General features: G+C 40.2%; 1 protein-coding gene across 4 annotated transcripts in view; it reads right to left on the bottom strand.

Annotated features, from left to right (window-relative positions):
• The window catches only part of RAPGEF6 (Rap guanine nucleotide exchange factor 6), a 235,071-nt gene extending 227,025 nt beyond the window's left edge, over positions 1 to 8,046 (bottom strand). For 2 of the 4 annotated variants that reach the window (XM_061150833.1, XM_061150834.1), the window contains exon 1: positions 7,767 to 8,046. In XM_061150833.1, coding sequence (XP_061006816.1) covers positions 7,767 to 7,835 — 69 coding nt within the window. In that variant the 5' untranslated portion in view covers positions 7,836 to 8,046. The remainder of the gene's footprint in view (positions 1 to 7,766) is intronic. The other 2 variants (XM_061150831.1, XM_061150832.1) reach the window with 1 other exon arrangement.
• Positions 8,047 to 13,131: the final 5,085 nt, after the last annotated feature.

The following is a 13,131-nucleotide window of genomic DNA, read 5'->3' as shown; positions in this document are numbered from 1 at the left end:
AACTCTAGAAAGATGGTACTGATGAACTATTTGCAGGGCAGCAATGGAGACGCAGACACAGAAAACAGACTTGTGGACACAGTAGAAGGAGAGGGTGTGACGAATAAAGAAATTAGCACTGAAATATATACATTACCATATGTAAAACAGATAGCTGGAGCTGGTGGGAATTTGCTATACAACAAAGGGAGTTCAAACTTGGTGCTCTGTGACTACCTAGAGGGGTGGGATGGGGTGGGAGGTGAGAGAGGTTCAATAGGGAGCAGACATATATATGTACATGCCTATAGCTGATTCATGCTGATGTACGGCAGAAACTAACACAATATTGTAAAGCAATTATCCTCCAATTAAAAATAAAAAAAAAACAAACTCAAGTAATGCCAAAAAAAAAAAAAGCATGTGTTTGGGGCTGGGGGATGATAAGGCTAGAGTGCAAGGCAGAAGATAATGGAGGACTCTACATCTTTCCCATTTCCATCAGAGCCAAATTCATGAATTTGCAGCCCTCACTTTCTTGGGTCTCATTCTCTAATCCACTGCAGTCAGACTCTATATTCAGTCCACTGAGAGCATTCTGATGGAAGCAACCTGAAGAACATAGAAGTCTTCACCTTTCTTGAACCCTCTACAGTACCTGATGTTAATAATTAGGGATTTCTTTCTGAAATGTCTTCCTGTAAGTTCTCCTCTTACCTCTGTAAACACTTTCTCTTCATTGTCTTTGGCAGCTTTCTTTTCCTTCCCTCATCCCTTTAATATCAGAGCACTCAGGAGTCTGTCCTTTTCTCACTCATTTTTTTCACTGAGGATTCCTACCAATCCCATCACTTCATCCATGACCCATAAGCTGTAGACTCTCAGACCAACTCAGACCATAAGCTGGTCTGATCTGCAGCTCCAAATGCTTTCTGAACTTCTCTGTGTCTCCTGCAGGGAGCCTCAAACCTTCTCCAAAACTGAATTCTCTTCCTACCCCAACTCTGCCTTTTAATAATGTGCAGTTACCCAAATGAGAAACTAAGAAATTATCTGAACTTCTGCTTTGCTCTTAACAGACCCAATCCAAGCCTGTCCCAACAAGCAAAAGACAGAAAAGCTGGCCACATTTGCCCCAGAGCTACTGCAGACACTTGAAGGAACATAAAGACAGAGTGTCTCTTGGCCTGAAGCGCAGCATCTGAAGTTTGAGGCAGCTGCCACAAGAGTAGGGTTGGAAAGAATGAGGTGGCCAATCCAAAAAGGGTCAGGTGAGTCAAGGTATAAAGGAGAAGCAGAGGAAGATCAAGAAAAGCCAAGATAGGAGGTTCCAAGTCCAGCGAAGAGATTAAAATGCAAAGAACCAAGATAAGTTTCCTAGTTCTCTTGGTTATTGGAAAGAATACACACTGTATGATTCCACTAGAATGCAAAAACATCTTTCATGGCAAAAGATATCAGCACAGTTTCCTTTGGGAAAAGGTACTGAATGGGAGAGGCAAAGGGGGAGTTTCTGGAGTGCTGGTAATATTCTATAATGATCTGGATGGTACCTATCTATATTTGTGAAAATTAAGCTGGCTATACACTTGAAAGCATGTGGAATTTACTGTATGTGTATTATGTTGTTGTTTAGTTGCTAAGCCATGTCTGATTTTTGTGAACCCAAGGACTGTAGCCTGCCAGGTTCCTTTCTCCCTGGGATTTCCCACTCAAGAACAATGGAGTGGGCTGCCCTTTCTTTCTCCAGGGAATCTTTCCAACGCAAGGACTAACCCCTTGTCTCCTGTATTGGCAGGCAGATTCTTTACCACTGAGCCACCAGGGAAGCCCCCATGTGTATTATAGTCAATTTCAAAGACTAAAAAAAAAAAGTCTGGTGGTGGGATGTACAAACTCCCATTTCAATCAATGACCATGTTGAGACAACTCTACTTCACTATTCCACTATCTCATATTCTGCTACCTTATTTCACTCCTAAACTATTGCATTTGTTTCCTATAATAGATCCATATCTCCTGATTTCCCAGTTTTCCTGATATAATCACTAACAGTCTTGCCTTTCACATTGAAAAATACTCTGGTGTGGACAAAATGTTGTTTGTTCGTCCTACTGAAAACCACCTGCCTCTAGTGTAGCCAGCCTGTACTGCTTCTTAACCCATCCCCTGGCTCCACCTACATCTTCAACAATGCCCACAGAGTAATCTTTGTAAAAGTGACCCTATTTCTCAGCTAAATAGCTGTTAAACCCTCCAACAGTTCTCCTTTATTTACAACATTCAGTCCAAATCCCTGAAATGATCCAACCCTGCTATCATATCCAGCTTCAACATTTAACATCCAACACCATGCACACACACAAAACACCATACACTAGTCCAGTGTTTCGTGACCTTTCTTCATTATCACATCTCTCCAAAGAGTATTTTTCTTAACTGCCACCCCATCTCCAATTAAATATTAAGGAATAAGACACTGTCCGGTAACAACGAGATTCATGTAGATACTACTACACAAACCATAGATATAGGTGTTTTTTTTCCCCCCCCATTCCCCTAAAAGACCCAATTTTTGTCCCACTGGGAATGACATCACCCCCACTGGGAATTCATGCTCACAGACTGGCTACTTGTTCTACAAATGTACCTGGCTTGTCACCATTAGTGCCTTTGCTCCTGCTGCTCTCTGCCTGGAATGACCTCCCTCTGGATATCATCTAGAAAGCTATTCACGATATTATGGGTTTAATCTAAAGGTCCTCCACGGAGCCTTTCCTTTTCTCACTTGGAGCTGTAAAGTGCCCTATTCACATCTTTGTCACCAGTAATCTTACGTTTTACTAATGTCTTGTCTGTATCCTAAATCACTGAAGAATAGGGACCATGTCCAATTTCTCCCTACAACCTTGGCTTTTAGTATTCTAACTTATCTGCTTACTGAATGGATAAATTAATGTTATCATCTGCATGCAGTAACCAAACATCTCAGTTTGCTGGAGACAAATGACTTCTTTAATCTGTTTTCCGGGTGTAAATATTAATCCACCTCTTCTAATTCTCAAAAATAACTTGGATGACAATTTATACTGCTAACCTATCTAAGGCAATGGGAAATAATTCTGAGCAAGAATAGAAGACGATCAGATCTCAGTATTAGAAAGATCATTCTAACCAAATATGACAATAAATAAAATGACTCAAAAATTCAGGGATGAATTGATAAAAGTGTGAATTAGGGTAATTGGGCTGGACAGGAAGTAGAAAGAGACTCAAGATGTAAAACCAACAAGGTTTAGTGACCAGTTAGACAGAGAGAAGAGGACAGCAGGGGAAACTGAGTAAAGACATTAATTCTGAACTGAGAAACTGAGGCACTCACCAGAAGAATATTAAAGAGTAGGAATGATGATGGTTTCCATTTTAGACAAGTGACTTAAGAACCTGGAGGACAATTTAGTAGTTACATAATGAATCTGAAGCACATGAAAGGGGGTAAGATATGACAGACTTACGTGTCAACCTATTAAAAATTAACAGAAGTCACACTGCTGAGTGAGACCACCCAGGTATACAAAATCAGCAGTTCTAATGAATAGAAAGTATTATCTTTTAAAATGAGATCTTTACAAAATTAATTCCAAATTTTGTTCTGTTCAACATATTGATTGTTTAATATGTGCGAAGCATGGTATTAAGCAGTTAGAGATGGAAATATAAGAGAAATACTGTGCTCACTCTGAGGTAGAAAAGAAAGATTACAGAGAAAGAATGGCATTGAATATGAACTGAGTTGAGAAAAACGCAAATTCAGGGTCTCAATTTTGACTGTGGTGTCTTTAATTTTGGTATAAGGACTCAAAATGAGTACCTTAACAGCTTTCGTTGCTTCAGAGCACTGAGCTTCCCACGGAGTATTTAAGCCTAAAATTTTCCATTAAAAAAAAAAAAAACAAAAAACTTTGTAAAGTGAAAAAGGAAATCAGACGACTAGCTCAGGAAAGCCAATGTGCTATGGAAGTTGAATCTACAAAGTAGGAGAACTGGCCAGAAAAGTAAAAACTGCTTTAGAACACAGTTCTAAATAGCATTCTACACAAAACTTCCCATTCTCAGTGTCTGGCTCACTAGGATTATGCTTGAGTTGATAGTTTCATTTAAGGACAGCAGATGGTTCAAAATAAAGGAACCATTAATTTTGTTCCAGAAACAAACAGAAGAGTTCTTTATTCATTAATTATATGATGCAAACATCTGATTACAAGATTGTAAGACACTGATTCTTAATCTATTTGTATATTTTTCATAATGCTTTGTACCCAGTAGGTATTCAAGGAAAAATAAGCTGAATGAATGCATTTTACCCCTTCTATTATACACTTTCTTGACTTAGCTTCTAGGACATTACCACTCAATCCTGGTTTTTCCTCTGCTGCACTGTTGACTCCCCTGCATTCTCCTTTGCTGGTTTCTGCTCTTCTCACTGAACTTGTAATGATCAAGTCTCCCAGTCCTCTTCTATTCCCATGTATGCTCACCGCTTTGGTAATTTCATCTAGTCTCATGACTTTAAACATTATCTTTAAGCTAATAACTATAAAGCTTCTATTTGCAGCCCAGCCTTCTCTTTAGAAATAATTATAAATTGTATATGCGACTCCTTACTCAACATTTCTAACAGACAGTTCAAATGTGACATGTTCAAAACTGAATATCTGATCCATTCCGGATCCCCAAACTACTCATCCTGCAGCTTTCCTGGTCTCTTTGACAGCAGCTCAAACTCTCTTTGATGGTTAACTCCAACACTCCAGTTATGCCGGCCAAAAACTTTGAAATCATGCTTGATGGCTTTCCTTTCCCTCAAAGCACAAATCTAAACCATTAGCAAATCATGTTTGCTAAACCTTCAAAAATATTTCCATAATCGACTACTCCTCACCACCAGCAATACTATCCTTTAGTCTGAGCTATGATCATCTCTTCCCTGCTTTAATGCGATAACCTCTAACTGATGTTCCTGTTTCTTTCTATCCTTGCTCCCACAGTCTATTCTTAACCCAGCAAACAGCCGGGGAATGCATTAAAAAGTAGGATTACATTGCTCCTCTGCTTCAAAACATTTTGGAGGAAAACAAAACTCTTTTTCATTCAAAATAAAAGTCAAAAACATACAATTTAGAGTCCTGCATGATAAGCTCCATCTTACATCACCACTGCCTCTCTGACTTCATCTCTTACCACTTTGCGTTCGTCGCTCAGAGCTCCTTGCTATTCCCCGAATGCACCAAACACACTCTCACCTAAGGACCTTTGCAATGACTCTTTTATTCTATTTGGAAAGCTATTTCCCAATATATCCCGATGGCTAATTCCATCACATTAATTAAAGCTTTAAAAAAAATTCATCTCAATCAAGACACCAACTACCTTAAACTGCACCCACTCCTTGTCCATTTCTTCCAATTCCTTTATCCTGATCTTTTTAAAATTTGCAATTATCAACTAACATATTATGTAGCATACTTGCTTCCTGTATTTATCTGTCCATCTCCCTCCCTCTTCAGGTAGGCCTGTTTAGTTCACTGATACACCCTAGTGCACAAAATAATGCCTTGAACTGGTAAGCTTTCAATAACTGCTGAATATATTTAAAATAGATGCTTAACAGTCCACTAAAAAGAATAAGGAACTTCTGAAGGCAGAAATGACCCTGTGAGAATTTCATCAAATTATTTACCACAAATAAATCATCACTAGAATTCAGTTTATCACTTCTTTATTGATACTTCTGTGCCCCCCAAACAAATTCTACACTCAATCAAAAGCACTGCCAACGATGGGACTTCCCTTAGGACTCTACACTTTCCCTGCTAAGAGCCAGGGTTCAATCCCTAGTCGGGGAACTAAGATCCCACAAGTCTCGTGGTGTGGCCATAAATAAATAAAAATAGTTTAAAAAGCACTGCCAATGAATCAAGCAGTTAGCATGTTATATGCTGCTAGATGTCAGAGCTCCAGTCTGTGTACTGTGGGCAGCTGTTTCAGCATTCATTCCCTTAAACAATGCTGCTGTTCCAGTAAAACAAGATGAAGTACTTAACACAGCAAACACTAGCCAACATAACTTTGTGAACAGTTCAGAAAATTTCCTAAGGCTCAAAAATAAGCAAACTAGGTAATTTTGTTAATAAAGAGAATTAGTTTTCCATTAACATGCTCTCTTATCACTGTGGAATTATCTTAGAAATCAGTATCAAAATGTATGTGAAAAATAACCCACTTATTTTCAAGTGCAATGTGACAGTTACCAAGAGAGATCTGACTGAGCCATTGAAAGCCTCAAAAAAGAAGACTGAAAAAGCACAGAGGATGACTGAGAAGACAGAAGAAAGTATTACTATCAAAGATACTTTAGAAACTTCATGCATTTGGAAATTAAATGTCCACTTTTAAATGATGGGTGTATCTAAGAAGCCATAACAAGGAAAATCAGAGAATATTTTTAACAGAATAAAAAGGAAAAGAAAATTTACCAGAATTTGTTGCAGGCAGCTGAAGCTGCTTGATACTAATGATATAGAAACTACGGTAGGTTCACCTGTTCAAAATGAACGCTTTCAATTAACTCACAACGACTTCAAGAATTATCAGGGAAATTAAGACACCTAGAATTACAAATTCAAGTCTTGAAAAGAGGGCTGTGGAAAGTGGTAGAATTTGCTTTGTTTCTATGCAAAGATCAAGATCTCCAACAACAAAATCTGACCCATCAGCTAAAATTAAAGCTTGACTGTCATGTCACAAACGGTCAGTCCAAATTACTGAGATCTACTATGCAAAACATTATAAACCTGAAAAACACGAAAGTGAATTCGGAAGAACTAACCTAAACAACTTTCTTTCATTTATTTCAATTACACACAAGACAATCCCAACAATACATTCACAACATTGTTTTTGCTTTTTGGTTTAGGAAACATAGCACTTATTATGGAAACTTCTTCAAATTAAGGAAAACCTCAACCCTCCCCCTAAACACTCTACACTGACCCGCAAGGTAAACAGGTTTTAGTTATTTGCCTGAAAACTAGCCTGCAGGTCAAATCATTTAAACTGATGTCATTACTGCTTACTCAATATAGCAGGTTTTGGATCCAAGCACAAAATACTGTAAAATTTGCCAATGACACACAGTCTGAAAAATTACCTCCTGAACTGATCTTTAAATACGCAGAATTCTCCACTAGAATTCATCACCTGAACTGGACGCAAAGTTTTAAACTGATGTTGAAAACTTCATCGTTCAGGCAACTGAACAGTATTTAAAGTGCCTATACGGTTACTTTAAGATAAGTTATTAAACTTTCAGTAACTTTAACAGAGGTTTTGGGTTTTCTTGTTGTTATTGTTAATGACACGGCAGTTACATTTCACTTACAACTTCCACCTCCTTTTCCATAGCCTACCTAGTTACGGGACAATCTCACTCCGAGAACCGCATTTTACCCTGAAAAAATACGATTTAGTAATGGAGATTTCTTATCGAAAACACTGGGAAGTCACCGGCAAGTACCGGGTGTGCGGGGAAGGCAGTTTTTCGAGAAGGAAAGACGGCCGTCACCCGCCCGCGAGAAGGGCCCGGTTTAGGGCCGGGAACGCAGAGAACAGATAGTCTGGCAGCAGGTGCGAGGCTCTGGCAAGGGGACAGTCGCCGCAAGTTTCGGACCGACAGAGGGATGCTGTCCGTTGGACAGCGGGAGGCTCGACGGGTCAGCTGGCCTTACCTCGGGCGTCCGCTCGGGTGGCTTCTTCTTCAGCGCCTGCCTAGCGCCAGGGTCCACAGGTGAGTTCATGGTCGCGGCCCCGGCCCCCGTGCTCCCCAGACTGCCCTTAGCAGCCCATGAGACAGGCCATTTACCCTAGGTATTGGGGGCTACACCCTCCCCCGCGCAACTCCCCTGAAGAAAGGAACTCCGAACTGCGGCGGGGACCGCGCTTTGGCAAACAAGCCTTCGCAACGCCCGCCCAGGGCCTCAGCCCACGCGCGACTGGCCAGAGGGAAGCCCGCGCGGGGGCGGAGGGAAGGCTAGTGCGCGTGCGCAGCACGCGCAAGCGCGCAAACGAACGCCTAAGGGCGTGACTCCGCGGTGACGTAAAAACTGGGGCGGTGCCCCGAAGCCTCTCCCAACCCTTCTTCGTGAGAGTTGAAGAAACGTCGCGAGACTTCACTTAAACCTGTCTCTGCATCCGCCTCGGAGTTGAGGTTTCAGCCACTCCAGCTTCCGGTGGCGGGGCCGGAAACTGGTTGTGACCGACTGAGAGAAAATAGCGTGTCGAGGATCGAACTGTGGGGCAGGCGTTCCGGGTGGAGAGTTGTTTGTGCCAAAATCCGGAAGTTCAGGGCGTGGCCAGTCTCGAGGCCGAGCTCCAGTTCTGCAGCTCCGACACCGCTCCCTCGGAGAATGTGCGGAAGTCGAGGATACCATTCAACAAACGAGGGAGTTTCTACCCTATCTTGCCCCCCTGACTTCTAATAAAACGAGTCTCTTGTGGAAGGGACCAGCCGAAAAGAACCTACTCTAAGACGGACGCCCTGACATCAGCGCAGAGAAATAGAAGCTTGATGGCCTTGAGCAGGAGCGGGCAGTCGCCGAGCCTGCCGCCAGCTCAGAATTAAGCGCTGGTGCGCAAAGTCAGTCTGGATTACGTTCACTAACCAATGCTGAGGCCAGCCCTCCCTCCGCTCAACCCCTTCTCAAGGTTGCCTGACTTAGGAGTGTGCGCTTTTTACATTTTATACAGGTCCGTTTCCCAACAGGCCGAATAATGCAAATGAACATATATTAGCTAGTACTTTGGTAATAAAAACATCTATTCTCCGGGACAGCCAGACATCTGTAGAGGATGTTTCCACTGGAACGTCACTGACAGAATTCCAGAATCCATCCTTCTGAACAATCCTATTTCAGCGCCCAGATGGGCCGCACTAAGACAAACAATCTTCCTTGGAGTGACATAATCATGTCCTTTCCACTGAATACAGCTTAGTATTTTAACAGTACTTATGGTTCACTAAGTAACTCTGATGTAAGATTATGACGTTGTTCCCATTAATTTTTTAATGACATGGTAAAAAACATTTTAGAGTAACAAAGGGAAAAAGTTCAGGCTGCAACACTGACCATTTCAGGGATCTGGTAATGGCTGATGTTAGTAAGGGGCTTTGTTTTCCGCTGGTCATTCAGCTTGCCCAAACTTTGAAGTTTACAACATAATATTAGCACATTTCTTTTTTGAGTAGCGGGCAAAAACTTTACCACGGAAGCTACGGCTCAGCTACTCAAAATTTTCAGTTGGTTACAAATAATTGCAATAACTACTTTCGTCATTTTTTTGTGTGTATATTCTCTCAAAAATCTAAGATCACAAAGGTTACCCCATTTTTCAAGCATGTTTCCAAAGCCACACCAGTATTGTGAAAAGAGAGAAAAGGAATTAAAAGTATGACAACCATGAGCTTGGATTTTTAAGGGCAAACATCTGTATTTGTGTCTTTAATAGGCCATTTCTAGCTAAATAACTTGGTTATTTATTTCTGAACTTCAGTTTCCTTATCTGTAAAATGGGACTAGTAAAAGAACTACTACTTTGAATTTTCTGAGGATTGCATACATGAGATTACATACATAGACTTCCCTGATGGCTCAGATGGTCAAGTGTCTAACTACAATGAGGAAGACCCAGGTTCACTCCCTGGGTTGGGAAGATCTCCTGGAGAAGGAAATGGCAACCCACTTCACTATTCTTGTCTAGAAAATCCCATGGACGGAGGAACCTGGTAGGCTACAGTCCATGGGGTTGCAGAGTCAGACATGACTGAGCGACTTCACTTTCTTTCTTTCTACATACATGAGATAATTTATGTGAACAATCTGCACAGCATAAGCACTCTTTTATTATTTCTATTACTTTACCTCTAGGAAGTGATTTCTCTAAAGCATAAAATAAAATTTGAAGAACTGGATAGGGTTTTTTTCATCTGCTGTTTTTTTTCACCAGAACTATTCAGAAACACATTTAAGTATTCATGAAGATGTGGAGCAACAGGAACTCACACAAACTGCCAGTTAAGTGTATATTGGGAAACCACTTAGAAAAAAGAAGTTATCTAAGTAAAGCTGAAATTTAACATACCCTTTGACAGCAAGCCCACTCCTGGATGTTTGTTCTAAAGAACACCCAGAAAAGATGAACAAAAATGGTCACTGTTCATATTAGCCAAAAATTGGAATAACCCACTTGTTCATCACTTATAGAATGGGTAAATTGTTGTATATTCTTTCAGTGTAATACCACCCCCATAGCACAAGAATGAATCTCCAACATAATGCTGACAGGAAAAAAAAGCAAAATATGGAGTATCACTACACAAAGTTCAAACACAAGCAAATCTGAAGAATACCACTTAGGGATGCATACAAAGAAGTAAAACCATAGAGAGAAGAGCAAGGAAAGGTTCATGAAAGTCAGGTTAGAAGTCACAAAATGAGAAGGCAGAGTATTATGATCAGGATAGGGCACATGGAGATGGGGGGGTGGATTCTGGGTTGCTGAAAAGGATTTGCTTCTTGATCCAAGTGATGGTTACAATAGTGTATATTTATTCATCTTGTACTTGACAAGGAAAATGAATTGTCTATAAAAATACTTATTAATATATTTTATTGTGATAAGGCAGCAACAGTAAAAACAGTATATTAATATCCATAGTAACTATACACAGCTAAATTTGAGCATATTTTCAAAGTCTATGTTGTCCTTTACCATCCTGTATTATGCTTTGGTATGCTAAAAAAAAAGTGAAGAGACAGGGTGAGAGCTCTAATAACTATCTTCAGAGAAAAGCCAACCTCCAGGACAGGATTCACCAATATTAACATACATCTGAAAGGAAAACATAATGGTTCTTAAATTCTAGGTGGTTGAATCTTTAAAGATGGTTAAATATTGCTTCCCTGGTGTCTCAGTGGTAAGGAATGTGCCTGCCAATGCAGGAGATGGAAGGTTCAATCCCTGGATTCAGAAGATCCCCTGGAAAAGTAAATGGCCACCCACTCCAGTAGTCTTGCCTGAAAAATTCCCATGAACAGAGGAGCCTGGCAGGTTACAGTCCATGGGGTCACAAAAGAGACACAATTTGGCATGGACAGATGAGCCTGGCGGGCTACAATCGATGGGGTCAGACACAACTTTGCTATGAAACAAAAACAAATCTTCAAAAAAAGAAAAAGCAGCTTGACTCTTTACCCAATCTTAACTTTTGTCATACTTATCACAACCTGACAGCTTAATATTTTTGTCTGTCTCCTCCACCAGAAGGAAATATGTAAACTTCATGAGAAACTTTGTTATTTACTGACTTATTCCTGGTACCCAGATCTCTGTCTAGCACACAACAGGTGTTCAATCAATATCTGCTAAATGAATGGAACTATCTAAGGACTAAGTGATTAAGAGGGGATTTTGCTGTTAGAAAGATAGGAACTTGATTGCTCTCCTATGGAAAAGACGTATGTCTGGCTAGGCAACTACTCTATTATGCAAAACTGAATGCATACACAATCATATTACCATCTTGGCAGAACAGCAGCAGACCAACAAAAAGAAGTTAACAGCACTGGTTTTAATAGCACCTGAAACGGTATAAGGAAGTGACATTTGGGGTATGCTGGGAGACTGAGTCACTACTACTGGGAAAATAAGAGCACTTGCTGGCCCAAATCCAGAAGGTCACTTTCTATCATTGAGTAAGAATCTTTGAGGGTGGGGCCTAGAAATACGTTCCAAGCACCATCTAGGTGTTTCTCACATGAAACCAGGTTTGAAAACTACTTTAAACTAACTCAGGTTCTGGCTAGTCAGACCCATCTTAATTCCAACAGTGAAAGATACTTCTGAGTGCTGAACCAAATGTGACACAATAATGGCATCACACGTTTCTTGAGGATTTAATAGTATCTTCCCTATATTTGCACAACACTTCAACAATGTTATTCCCTTTCAGAAAATTTAGGTAACACTGCTTTTATCAATAATCTTACTTTGAGTGCTGGGGTGAATATAAACACATGTTTTGGGACTCTCCTTGATACAATGGTTACTTGGAAAGGAAGGAATTTCAAACTTCTTCAACTTAATACCCGCCTTAGAGTAAATACACGTCTATTTATGGGAGGTCTAGTCAGATAGCTGTCTGCAACCTGATAAAGGAATCAGTCTAGGCTCACACTTTTATGAAAAGAAGAGTCCCTTTTAAAGAAAAGGTTATAAGAGGACCAAGTCCTGGGGTGTGGGCAAGAAAGGAGCCTATGACCCGAGCATATGTTTTAAGACCAAAAGTTCTCCTGAAAAAATAATGGATAGAAATTTCATCCACTTAGAAATCTGTTAATTTCTTCTAAAACTTTAAAAACCTTTGGAAAAAATCTCTTTTGGATTGCCAGTATTTTCTTTCTTTAGGGAAGTCTAGAACAAACATAGTCAAGTCCACAGTCTGAACTATAGAACAACAACAGGAAACACTACACTCTCCAACTTCCCTCTTTTCTATCTGCCTAAATCCTTCTCACTCAGAGTTATAATTCCCCAGCCCCCAGTGCACCTTCAGCTCATGTTTGGTTCCACTTGCCATCCCACCCCTACCTCCTACAATGGCAAAGACAAATAAAAGAAATCTCAGTATAGCTTTACAATGCATTTATCACCACATCCTAATTGGAAGCATTCTGGTCTGAGATAGGAATTTTAAATTAAGTAGTAATTTTAATCAGATACAATGTTCTTAACAGGTTTACATGGCTTCTTCTAGGTGTTAAATGATTCTCAGTTGTTTTCATAAAAGTATTTAAAGAAATTTCCAATCTGTGATCATGAAAATTAAATATAAGAATATACCATATTTTTTGGCTACTATATTTTAACTCAAAAGAATGTATAGTAAATTCTGCCCACAATAAAATAGATACAGGCTGTACAGATTACCTAGCAACCATGCTGTGTGTGCGCGAAGTCACTTCAGTCATGTCCGACTCTTGGCAACTCCATGAACCATAGCCCACCAGGCTCCTCTGTCCACGGGGATTCTCCAGG

This window comes from Dama dama, chromosome 9 (assembly GCF_033118175.1).
Source record: "Dama dama isolate Ldn47 chromosome 9, ASM3311817v1, whole genome shotgun sequence".
NCBI classification, from domain to species: Eukaryota; Metazoa; Chordata; class Mammalia; order Artiodactyla; family Cervidae; genus Dama; species Dama dama.
The sequence above is the reverse complement of the archived record's forward strand: the minus strand, read 5'-3'. Positions and strand labels throughout refer to the sequence as shown.